Raw genomic sequence first — 13,074 nt, 5'->3', positions numbered from 1 at the left:
AAGTAGGTCTGCACTATCCCAAATATGCAACCACTGGGTGAGGGGAACAGCTAACCCCCCGACTTTAGTGATGAAATCACATAAATACTGACCCCTTGGTAAGGAAGAGGGAATCAGTCCCTTTCTTTTGGATTCCAAGCCGAGGTCCTGGACGATCCGCAAAGCTCCCTGGCTGTTTCCAATGTTCTGCTCTGTTTTAACCTAGTGCGGGGTGGGTACTACCTGGCTCGCAAACACAGGTCAGAATTTTGGCTTAATTTTCACCTCATCCAAAGAGTAACTAGTAAGAAACCACAAACTCCAGTTCTGCCTATGGGTCCCGGCCTTCCCTTGTCAGGACTGACTGGAGAGCCTCCTGCACTAACGTCTCCCAGGGGGTAGGGTCTAAGAGAGACAGATGGGACTGTCAACTGTGTCACCTTATCTGGCTGGTGCCTCTCAGAATGTCTTTGTTCTGACTACACACCCAGGAGCCAGAGCTCTTCCTGGAAGATCATGAGGTTTGGAAACTGGGAATCCTGACCCTAAGGGAGGTACCGGCGCAAGCTCCTGGCATCAGACAAAGTAGGTTCGGGAATGGGGTCCCAGGCTAGGATCACACCGATGATCGGCTCTCGCCTGGCCCTCTACACCGGGACACAGAGACACCCGCCCCCACAACAGAAGCACCTAAGTCCACAGGGAATGAAGCAGAAGGTGTCCTGGCGATGGAGTGGTTAAAGAGGTGGGGATTCAGAATCCAAGAGTATTTCTGCTTTCAAACAGCAAAAACCACCCAGAGGTAAAAAATCCACCCTGAATGAGGAAGTCCCAGGGCCAGACTTTGGGGATTAAATAAGCACAACTGTTCTCATTCTCTGTCTGGAGAAAGGGGCTCAGTGGGCTCTAAGGGCAGAGATCCCGCAACTAACCAAAAAAGAGGCAACACAATCTCATCAGACAATCATCCTGCATCAGTCTTACCCTGGGAAATCACGTTCCCATAGTTCTCCTGCCTGCTGTCCCTACTGAGATTCCTCCGAGCCAGGTTCTGACATCCCCACTCCTCCAGGATGAGGGACACGGCCATGTCCTCGATCTTCACCATTGCCTGAAATAACAGGAGAGCCCCACACTCAGTTCCCCCAGGCTCAGGGACAGTCCCACTGCCCGAATGGGGAGTCGGGGATGGAGGTGACTACGAACCTCCAGGAGGCTGGTAAAGAAGAGGGGACCATGCCAGGCTCTGGGGGGGCGGGTGGGGAGTGGGCTGCTCTGTGGGCAGGGGCATGAAGAGCCAGTGTCCGGGGCTGCGGCTGCTGGAAAAGCTCCGGGAAGAGAGGCAGACACGAGGGCCTCAGGAGGGCGGAGGGGCCCACAGCTCACCTGGGAATCTGCCGTGAGCAGTGAAGACGCCATCGCCTGGTCTCTGGGACTCCCCTCCTGAGGAGGGGCAGCAACATGGGTGGCAGGGAGAGCTGGGGGAGGAGAAAGGAGCTGTGAGTAAAGCCAGCTCTGCTCTGGGCCTCTCCTCAAAGAAGGGCCCAGGGGCACCCTCTTTCCTGAACCAGCATGTCTGATGTTTGATGTTCAGCTACAGAACTGATAACTACAGACACTACAGCAAAGACAAAGCATGAACTGCATCTTCTCAAGACTTCTGTTCTTAAGCAGGAGTAACCAGGAGTCATAAAACGGTTCTTAAAAACAGCTGGTTTAAAAGAAGTGGAAACTGAGGCCCCAAGAGGGTAAATGACTTGCCTGCTGTCACACTGTTAAGAACGGCAGAGCCAGAACTACAACTTCCTATTCTCAGCCACAGACACGAGGGCTTAGGGTTAGGGTTAGGGTAAGATTCAGGCCATGATTTGAGTCTGGGTCATAATTTAATTTTCTCCAGTCCAAGGAACAGTGTACCAGGACATCAGAATCCTATTTAGTTGTGAAAAATGAAACAGTCTTAAAAATCTTTAGTAGTAATATCTTGAAACACAGGGCAGGAAGGGGCTCTTCTTGCTCCTGAGTAAGTTCTGGCCATGTTTTGTCCTTCTACGTTTCTCCCTCACGTAGCAACAGTGTTTTGATAAAATATGTACATGGTTCGAAGGATAATGAGACACAAGTGTATAAAGGCAGGAGCTGACACTCCTCTAATAAAAGACATCTACAGGATAGGATCTCACTAACTGCAATGTATAAGAAAAACTGGAAAAATTTTGAGCTGCAAAATTAAAACCTTCCCTTCCCAAGTCATGTTACATTTGGAAGCGTTACTGGTAAACAGATGACATTACTGTGCTGCAAAGATACTAGAAAAACGAATTTGAAACGGAATGACTACATCTTGCAACGATTCCAGACCCTAAAGGAAAAAGGTAAGCTAAAGCAAAAGGTGCACAGATCAAGCACGGAGCACGCGGACCGCCTGAGATTCAGGAAACACCCTGGAAGCTGAAGAGCACCGAGAAGAAATTGAGAGGAGGGCGAGCGCCCCGATTCCGTGAAGAGCTGTTTACTGGGTGACGACCCCACTACATACCAGGGTCTCGAAGGCTGTTACTCTGACAACCTGAGGCCCTAACCTGGCACTTAAAACCAGGAACATCCTCTTCAATCTCCTGATTTCACCCCGTTGAGTGTGGCGGGGGCTCACAAGCCCTCGGAGGACAACTGGGGTTGGTGGGCAGTGGTGGATTCGTTTTTTTGTGTCTTTTTGCTTTTTCTAGGGCCGCTCCTGCGGCATATGGAGATTCCCAGGCTAGGGGTCGAATCAACTCGGAGCTGTAGCCACCGGCCTACGCCTAGGCCACAGCCACAACAATGAGGGATCCAAGTCGTGTCTGCGACCTACACCACAGCTCTCTGCAATGCCCAATCCTTAACCCACTGAGCAAGGCCAGGAATCGAACCCGCAACCTCATGGTTCTTAGTCGGATTCGTTTACCACGGAGCCACAGCGGGAACTCCAGCAGTGGTAGATTCAACATTACGGCGAGCTGGTTTACAGAGGTTTCTCCAGCATGCGGATGCTGCCTACCCTCCAGAACACTGCCTTAAGCTCTAATGTTCCTACCCTAAGTGTCATCACAAATAAACGCAATGGTTAAGGAATGTGCCTTTATCAACTCTTTCTTTGTTGCTGTTGCCTTTTTTTAGGGCCACCCCGGCGACATATGGAGGTTGCCAGGCTAGGGGTCTAATCGGAGCGGTAGCCGCCAGCCTAAACCAGAGCCACAGCAACGCAGGATCCGAGCCGAGTCTGCAACCTACACCACAGCTCACGGCAACACCAGATCCTTAACCCACTGAGCAAAGCGAGGGATCGAACCCGCAACCTCATGGTTCCTAGTCGGATTCGTTAACCACTGCACCACGACGGGAACTCCAACAAAATGAATTTTTAAATGACCCTTTTAAAGATAATTTACAACACACCAGAGTGTTGGATATATGGCACTTCTTCTCAGCACCTCCCTATAAAAAAAAAAATCTGCTAGACATCCAGAATGCTAACATGATCCAATATGTAACGTCCACACAAGTTCACTATGCACATTTCATTTCCCTCCTCAGTCACATTATTTAACTCCTGAGATTGGTAAATCATATTTCCTTTGACATTTAGTTATAATTCCTCTGTCAATATTGATGACAACAGAAACGAACATGCTTCTTTATTACAGGCCTTCAGCAACACAGAGAGGCCACTCCCAGTCCGTACAGTTTGTTTCCTCCCCCGCCACATGAAAACCCTGCTTCTCACCTCGTGGTTGTGAGAGGCGGGGTTTCCGAGATGAATGCTTGAAATGGGATGGGGTGGCCTCGTGATGAAGGTCAAAGCTCGAAGACTCCTGTACTGGATCCAGAGGCAACATCCCCCTTGCGAGCATCTCAGGTCCATGAACCTGACCTGGGACCTGAGGACAAATAGGGTGGACTTGTGGGTAAACCACTTTTTAAACAGGAATTTAAACAGACGAAAAGACAGAACACCCGTGGATGCAGGAGGGAGAGGGTCGGAATGCTTAAGAGCCAAGCAGCGCGGATAAAAGCGCCACAAAGACTATCATACCAGCTTTAAATCAGCAACGTTTTCTTTGCTCCAGTCTCAAAGTCCCCCAGCTGCTCACACATGCTAGGTTTCACCCCTTCTCACCTGCTGTCCTGATAAATCAAGCTCCAAATCTTCCAGAAGGGTCACGGCCTCCTCCCCACTATCGGGACGGTATTCCTGCAGCCAGACCTGCAGCTCCTTGGGCAGAATGGAGAGGAACTGCTCCAGCACCAGCAGCTCCAGGATCTGCTCCTTGGTGTTTATTTCTGGCCGTAGCCACTGGTGACAAAGTTCCTTTAATCGACTAAGGGCCTCTCGAGGCCCAAAGGTGTTCTGGTAGCAGAAGTGCCGGAAGCGCTGGCGGAATATCTCTGGGTCGGGAGGAGGGGACTCCTGCAGGCTGGTGTCCTGCCCCCACATGTGCTCCTCCTCATCTTCCTCCTCCACCTTCACTATCACGATGCCGTCCTTCTCCTGGGCAGCCTGGGGGGACAGACCCGTGGCTTCCCTCGACTCAGCGGTCATTATTCAGGCTCAGGAACCTGACTTGTTCCGAACAGAGTCTGTGCTCTCCCTTCTGTCCTTGGAGATGTTTTCTGATATCTGGTTCAGTACTGATCCTGAAGCAGTTAAAAAAAAAAAAAAAAAAGAAAAAAAGAAAGAAAGAAAGAAAGAGTTGTTCGTACCTTTGCTAACGTGTTGCTAACAGTTCATACAAGGCTACAAACAGGCACGAAAAATGCCTCCAAACAGTAAAGGAAAAAAAAAAAAACCTCCAGAGCTGCCCTGTCCTTCAGATATTAAGGCTGGCAAACAAACCCCCAACTGGTGAGTTCCACCCTCGGGGTGTTTGCCTGAGTCTGGGGAGGAAGCAGGTTCTGACATCATGTGTTTACCCGCCCAGCCCAAGGAGAGTCAATGTCAGCGGGGTGCCAGGCACCAGCCTGGAGCAGCACTTCCTTCCTCCCAGAACAACCCTGGCAGGAAGATGCAACTTCAAGCAGCAGCACCGTTTCACAGATGACACGACCCCAAGGGGAATGACCTAGGTGATGTGCCAGGAGCAGGTGGCTACCTACCTAGTGAAGTCAACACTCAAGCCAGATTTGAAGGCCTCAATTTGCTAATTCACCATTTAGCTATTTCTATTTTCTATTTTATGGGTGCCATGGACAGTACAAAATGATCCACTTTGGATAAAGAAAGAAAATATCAGAATGTTTATTTCAAGAGTGAGAGAAAATAAACCATATTTAATATACGAATTGACACTAACAAGCTCACTTGGTCTAAAATGCTGAACCGTCACATGTCACACAAGAGACAGGCATGGGGGGGCAAAATGGGTCAAGTAACACCAACTTCCAGTTGTAAAATAAGTCCTGGGGACTATAATGAATAATGAAACTGTACTGCATATTTGCAAGTTTCTAAGAGAACAGTTATTAAAAATTCTCACCAAAAAAAAAATCTTTGTAGCTAAGGTGACAGATGTTAACTGGGCTTATTATGTTGATCACTTTGCAACATAGGAGTTCCCATTATGGCACGGTGTCTCTGCAGTGTCAGCACGCGGGTTTGGTTCCTGGCCATACAGTGGGTTAAAGGATCCAGCACTGCTGCAACTGCAGCTTGGATGCCTGGCCAGGAAACTCTATATGCTGTGGAGGGGCCAAAAGCAAACAAACAAAACAAAACCCAAAAGCTCTGCAACATGTACAAATATTGAATCACTATACTGTACACCCAAAACTAATATATGTCGAATAAACCTAAAACAAAAACACAAAAAAAAAGAGAAAGACAAACAGCTTTAAAGATTCTTGTAGAGAAACTATAATTAGGGGAAATACTAACGATGCAAACATTCACAAACAAGAAAATGGCACAGCTGAAGCTTCTACCTAGAGCAATTTAAAAAAATTTTTGGCCGTGCCCATGGCATGTGGCAGCTCCTGGGCCAAGGACTGAACCTGAGCCACAGCAGTGACAACACTGGATCCTTAAACAGGGAACTCCTAGAGCAATTTTGTACTCAGCCAGATTAGAAGGTAAAAACCGGAGTTCCCATCGTGGCGCAGAGGAAACAATCTGACTAGGAATCATGAGGTTGCGGGTTCGATCCCTGGCCTCCCTCAGTGGGTTAAGGATCCAGCATTGCCGTGAGTTGTGGTGTAGGCCGGCGGCTACACCTCCAATTTGACCCCTAGCTTGGGAACCTCCATATGCCACAGGTACAGCCCTAAAAAGACCAAAAAAAAAAAAAAAAAAAAAAAGAAGGTAAAAGCCAATGTTGATCTAACTCAAACAGGAAGTCAGCCGATAAGTGAGAAAATAGCTGCTTTAAAAAAAAAAAAAAAAAGCGTGAGGAAAGAACTATTATGAGAACAGATGTGCCTTGTTACATAACTTTAACTGCCGAACTGATACTCAGTATCCTGGAAAATCCTCACTATCTACACATTAAAAAAAACTTGGAAATATTTCCCAATCTGTTTAAAAATCTTCCAAATAAATTTTGGCTGGTCTTAAGCCTGTTCACTAAAATTATAAAACAACTTTTGATTAGTTTGTAAGAACAGGTGATTTAAAGGCATGGAAAATGGAAATGTACTAGGTGAATTTTAGCAACAAAAATTCAGCATGGCTGGTGGATAGGATCAATCATGACTCACTAATAAGCAAAGTTTCCGCTGTGTAGCGGTTATCCCATTCCCCTCGCTAATAAGCAGAGTCAACAATGCTTTTCTTCCTTCTGAAATGACAAATCTTTGTGAAGCATCTTTTTCACCTCTAGAGCCATCAAAAGTAAGGATCAATTTCAAGTTTTAGAGATATGGCTCTATCTCTGCTGAAGCCCTGGGTTCACTCCTTGGTCTGGGAACTGAAATCCCACATTAAGCTGCTGCACAGTGGCCAAAAAACAAAAAAACAAAACAAGCACCCCCTGCCAAGCCGCCACCCACAACAACCAAAAAACCCCCAAGACATCCCAAAAGACTTTCCCTGTAAACATCATAAGAATGTGAAAATTAAGTCATTTGCAAATCACCTAGCCCTCCCCCTTGATTCCTTCAGCTGTTTTGCACCCCACCCTCCCGGCTGCAGGAAGTATATTCTGCTTTTCAACTTCAGAGCAGCCTTACCTGTAAAGTCCTTACGGTTACAAGTAGTCAGCTTCCTAAGCATTTCTGCAGATCTACAGTTTGCAAGGTGTCCCATTAGACTGAGGGGAGTAAAAAGATGAGACGATTCCCATTTTTACACCAATATAGTACAAAGCAGATGTGCCAACCGATCCAAGAGGTTTCAACTCAAATTCTGGAGGCGCTCTGAGTAAGTGACAACTAACAAGGCAGCTTTGAGGAAAGGGTCCCCCTTGAACTGGGGCATCAGGAGAGCCACGACCTCCTAGGAAGAGGCAGTGGGTCCAGGAGATCAATCCTTTGGTTAGCCTTCTCCCAAGTGGAGGCCAAATAATTCCTGTAAGCGTTAGTTTCTTTCATTTCATTCTGAAACGTCAAAAGAAAGACTACCTTTTCCTTTTTATTTTTTGTCTTTTTGCTTTTTCTAGGGCAGGGCCGCTCCGGCGGCATATGGAGGTTCCCAAGCTAGGAGTCGAAATTGGAGCTGTAGCCACCTGCCTATGCCACAGCCACAGCAATGAGGGATCTGAACCGCATCTGTGACCTACGCCACAGCTCACGGCAACGCCGGATCCTTAACCCACGGAGCAAGGCCAGGGATCGAACACACAACCTCATGGTTTCTAGTCTGATTTGTTAACCACTGCGCCATGATGGGAACTCCTGGACTACCTTTTCCTGCTATGCTGCCCACAACTATTTTTTATCACCTTAATTCACCCTCCACATCTCCCACCTAACTAGTACCACAGCCCCACACAATTGGTTCTCTGGCTCCCATCCCTCCCCCTTCTCAGACAAGCATACCGCAGTCAATGAGTCTTGCCACGGTCTGCTCTGCTCACCCTCTTTGTCCTCAGTGTCAAGGAGTCCTTGACATCCAATGACTTAGTCTTCAAGCAACACCATCCCGCTCTACTTTTCCAGTTTCACCTCCGTTACTTTCCTTAGTGGTGATTCCCGTATTTCAGCCTCCCTGGCCCATTAATGTTCCCCCCACTCACCCTTCAGGATGGACCCTGTCCTCCCATGAACACCCTGAGTGCCTTCTCTGTTCCCGCCTTATGACACGTCTACTCTCCCTCATCATCATCACTTGAGGGGCAGCTCCTATTTCCACCTCCCAACTACATTTTAATTCAGGGACAAGGACTCTCGTCCTCCTTGCACTTACCTCCTAGAGAACTGGGCAGACTTTAGTTCTGTTAAACAGAATAGAAGAAATAACAACAACTCAAACTGTGCCAGCTCCCCCGCCACCTTCTTTCAGCCTTTGGTGGCAATTAGTGGTTAGAGAGCCCACTGATATCTCACGCAGGCTCAGAACCTCACCTTCCTCCTCTCTGCTCCCCCTACGTGCTTTCATTCTCCAAGCACCAGGGAGAAGCGAGCCTTTGTTCACACTCATTTTTCTGTCTAGTTTCGTGAAGTCCAGATTCTTCTCTCTTGGTTCATCTGCCGTCTTTTCTCCCTCCCCTCCCCCTCATGGTGCATCTCCCACCTTTTTTTTTTTTTTTTAATCCTTTTGTCTTTTTAGGGCCACACTCTCGGCACATGGAGATTCCCAGGCTAGGGGGTGAATCAGAGCTGTAGCCGCCGGCCTATGCCAGAGCTACACCGCAGCTCATGGCAACTCTGGATCCTCAACCCACTGAGCAAGGCCAGGGATGGAACCCGCAACCTCATGGTTCCTAGTCGGATTCGTTAACCACTGAGCCACAATGGGAACTCCGCATCTCCCACCTTACTCTCAGATGCTTCTACCTGAAACTCTACAGCCTTGCAGTCATCAACCCCCAGCCCCGGGTCCCAGTTTCCCCTCAAGCGCCATTGCCCATGGATTTCTCCCTCTCCCTGCATGAAGCTCTTCCATCCAGCAAAATGAGTTGACTTAATATTTCCTAAATAAGCCTTGTATAGTGATTGCCATCCTGATCTCACATCATACTCAATGCCTGGGGCTTCCTTCCCAGTCTTCTCTGCCTTTTCAAATCCTACTTACCATTCAGAGCTAAGCTCAAATGCCAATAAGCTCAAATGCCACTTGCCCGTCATCTGTTGATGAAGTCTCTAGAGGAGGCATAACAGTAAGACTGAGGTTAACTGAGGGCTTTCTATGTACGAGGGATTTCGCAAAGCACCCTCGGGAGGTAGGTACAATTACTGCCTCACTTTATGGTGACGACACTAAAGTTTACAGATACCCAGAATCATACCTATGTCCCCAAGGTCAAATGGCAATTATAATGGCAGAGCCAGGATTTGAATTAGGTCCATGGGACTCCTCTCTTCAACCTCCAACCATCACAGCAAACGTGCTCTGTCCCAACATGTGGGGAAGGAAGCGCTTCCGTGGACACAAAGATTCTTTCTAAGAGGAAAACCTATCGGCGGGTGGGGGGGCTCACCTGTCAGCCACAGTTTTCACTGCGGAGCTGTGTGACTAAGGAGACATGGTAGGAGACACAAGTGGGAATCATCTAGACTCTACCAGGGGGGACCAGCAAATAGGACAACGGAGCAGAGCCGGAGCACCGATGAGCCTAGTGACAGAAACCTCTTTTAGGCAGGCGCTACTGTGTCTCAGGTAAACTAAGGAGGATAAAGGAGAGGAATCTCGATCTGTGCCCACACCTCAGCTGGTTTTCAAGAGCTGGATACTCCCTGGGTCAGTGGGACTCACAAAGAAGAGATTCTGAGGAGGATCTGAGACCCAAAGGGAGAGATGAAGGCACGGACGCTTACTGTGACAGGCACCCCCCGCCCCAAACATTTCTCTGCTCCTGCTCTGGGCGGGAGAAAAGGCCCAACAGCAGCCAACAGACTGGGTTTTATTTTAGGTTTCAGTCGATCTGAACACACAACCTTTCCTCCTCTCTAAACACCCAGCCCTAATGGTCTCCTCCAAGCTTTTGCTGTGCACACTGTTACTGTCTTTCTTTCTTTGTAATTTAATATTTCATGCTGTCCTCTTCCGACTGGACAATTGTTAAGGGTATGCGTCTTTGTATCTCTTAGACCACTTAATAGGACCTCTTTGCAAGCCCTGGCTGTTTTTTTTTTTTAAATACTTGGCTGAATTTACAATATTATTTAGTCTTTTTGCCCATTCATAAGCCAATCAATGTTGTATGAATTACAATAAACAGGCAAGTCGAAAGAGTTTCATTAAGCTGCACTATCAGCTACCAGCTGATTTTAGGCTAGTTAATCTATGTACAGATAGTTTCTCATCTGTACAATGGGGATAAAAAACAATACCTGTCTCACAGAGTTGTTGTGAGGATTAAATGAGTTAACATATAGGAAGCACTTAAAACAGCATCTGGCATCTAGCAGGCACTAGAGAAGTGTTAATTTTTTTCAATCATCTTAAGATTGTAACTGTGCTTCCCAATTTGCAGCCTACTTAAGAGATTAAGCAATGGGAGAAATGTTGAAATAGGGAAAGCAGCACAGCTTGGAACACCTGAATTCTAGTCTCTCATGAATAAGTTACACATCCCTCGGTGAGTTATTTAACCTCTCTGACCCCTAGTATCCTTATCTGTCAAATGACGCTTGGAGGGAAGGAGGTCAGGCACAGGGGAGCAGGAAACTACCTCTGGGGTCCCTCTGAGCTGAGAACCATTCAGACACACTCTCTCAGTGAGACAAGATCACCTACAGTAACTTACTGTTACTAAAGATAAATACCAAAGATTTTCTTCCAAAAAGGGCCTGGAGTTACGAGCTCAGTTTATTCCAAAGGCTATCTTCTAAATAGGCCAGTATCTTTTCCAAGCCAGAGTCTTGAAAGTTTAAACAAACTGCCCTCCTCCCATTTTTCAACAGAGTTCTAAAAGGTTTTAAAACATGAAGAAGCTACCTTTTTTTTTTTTTTTTCTTTAAGGGCCACACCTGCGGGCATATGAAAGTTCCCAGGCTAGGGGTCCAATCCAAGGTGTAGGTGCCAGCCTATGCCTCAGCCAAGGCAACACCAGATCCAAGCTGCATCTGTGACCTACGCCACAGCTTGCCCCAATGCCGGATCCTTAACCCCCAGAGGGAGGCCAGGGATTGAACCTGCATCCTCACAGAGACAACATGGTATCCTGAACATGCTGAGCCACAACAGGAACTCCGAAAGCTACCTTTAAAAGACATGTAGATACCCAAAGATGATGACACTATCTCAGAGTGAAAAGGTAACATTCACATAACATTCACCTGTATTTAGATACGATATAAAGTTAGAAAAACGTCAGTGCTTAGATCAGGCAGAGAATCAGCAAAAGACGATGGCATGAAGTAGTTAGCTTCTCTGTATTTTAATTTTGGTGAAAACTGCCCAAATAATGAACAAGAACCTTGCATAGTAACCAGAAGACAATACAAACTTGGAGAAACATTCTGGGGCAAATTATCATTTCGATTCCCTAAATAATAAAGCTATTTCTCCACATTTGGCCACCCAATACAGTAACAGGGCTTTGTTGACTGGTTAAAATGAATCCTCCACAATTCAGTTCAACAAGTATTTATTGACCACCTCCAATCCGCCTAGCACTGGCCTGTACAATAAATGCTTTCTTTGGTCCCAGGCCATGTAACAGCCACTCTCTATAATGAAAGTACCGTATTGTGTACTGGAGGGAGGGGAGGGGGGCAGTGTCAGGCTGAAATGTATCTGAATCTTTCAACTACGCGGACCAAAATCAAAGAATTTCAAAGCTAGAAGGGCCTTTTGAGAAAACCTAGTGGATTTTATCAATGACAAAACAGGTGGGGGACGTGTCTGGTCTTATCCAAGGTCATTCAGTTAAACAGTCTCCTAATGGCCCAGCGCAATTTCCACAAATTCTCATTCCAAGTCAAGCAGAGTGACTACGACCCAGAAATGAAAAATCCACCTAATCTTTCAGCCTTCGAAATGTTTCCATAAAGCTGAGAGTGGGATGGCCATAATCCCTACCAGATCCGAATCACATCTTCATCCCCTCGGACTAGGCTTCAAAGACTCTTTAATCACCGCTCGGGGGTGGGGGTGGGGTGCAGAGAAGCAGGTGATCTGGAAACACATATGCGGCACCTCGAAACGTGTCCATTTCTCGGACTTCCGCATTTTTCACCTCGAGATCCTGCAAGGACCCCGAAAAAAAAAAAAAAAAAAGTCTCTCACTGGAATCAAAGCAAATGGCGACGAAGGCAGAGCAGGGAAAAATCAGACAGGGGTCGGTTCGCTCGCGACCTGGTTCTCAGAAACGTCAAACGACGATGACGACACTGCAGGCGGGCGGCCCAGAAGGGGCCCGCAGACAGCAGCTCCCCAGGTCTCCCAGGAACCCCGGCCAAGGACCGTTGCCCCCTTCCCGCCTGGATCCGGGGTAGGGCGAGGACGTCTCCCCCGGGGGACGGCGCTGCCTACGGCTGGGCCTGGAAAGGGGACGGGGGCACGGACCCGCTTCACGCTGCGCCCTGGCAGCCCGGAGGGGACCCGGGGGCCGCAGCTGCGGAGCCCACCCCCATGCACACCCCTGCGGCCCCGCCCGCCCCCCAGAGGCCGGCCCCAAGTCTCACCGTGAGCCCCGGGAGCGGCCTGGGGGCGCTGGGCGAGCAAGGGGAGCTGACTCTGGGGCTCAGGCCGGCCGAAGGGCGCCGCACACGGACCTAGGCCCTCCTGACGCCTCGACACAGACACAATGAGTCACAAAGGCCGGAAGTGTGTCAGCACCTCGCCTTCCGGGACTGCGCCGCGCTTCCGGGTCCTCTCTAGGAGCGCGGGAGGATTTGGCATCTCGGTGCCTGAAAGCTGGACCCAGCCCCTGCCCTGCAGCGGTCCAGCCTCCCGCCTGGGGGTTCTCTCCCTCAGCCTGCGCGCCCCGAATAAAGGCTGGGACCAAGGGGAAGGGGATT

At 48.4% G+C, this 13,074-nt stretch overlaps 1 protein-coding gene across 3 annotated transcripts in view; it reads right to left on the bottom strand.

The window, feature by feature from the left end:
- Positions 1 to 12,867, bottom strand: part of ZKSCAN1 (zinc finger with KRAB and SCAN domains 1) — a 38,644-nt gene extending 25,777 nt beyond the window's left edge. For 2 of the 3 annotated variants that reach the window (XM_047779594.1, XM_047779593.1), the window contains exons 1-5: positions 12,739 to 12,867; positions 4,136 to 4,653; positions 3,743 to 3,896; positions 1,366 to 1,457; positions 964 to 1,090 (exon numbers count right to left, since the gene is read on the bottom strand). In XM_047779594.1, coding sequence (XP_047635550.1) covers positions 964 to 1,090; positions 1,366 to 1,457; positions 3,743 to 3,896; positions 4,136 to 4,558 — 796 coding nt within the window. In that variant the 5' untranslated portion in view covers positions 4,559 to 4,653; positions 12,739 to 12,867. Of the gene's footprint in view, positions 1 to 963; positions 1,091 to 1,365; positions 1,458 to 3,742; positions 3,897 to 4,135; positions 4,654 to 12,133; positions 12,300 to 12,738 lie in introns of all 3 variants that reach the window. The other variant, XM_047779588.1, reaches the window with a different exon arrangement.
- Between the last annotated feature and the right edge of the window lie 207 nt (positions 12,868 to 13,074).

Source organism: Phacochoerus africanus, chromosome 5 (genome assembly GCF_016906955.1).
Source record: "Phacochoerus africanus isolate WHEZ1 chromosome 5, ROS_Pafr_v1, whole genome shotgun sequence".
NCBI classification, from domain to species: domain Eukaryota; kingdom Metazoa; phylum Chordata; class Mammalia; order Artiodactyla; family Suidae; genus Phacochoerus; species Phacochoerus africanus.
This window is presented reverse-complemented; position numbering and strand designations above follow the sequence as displayed.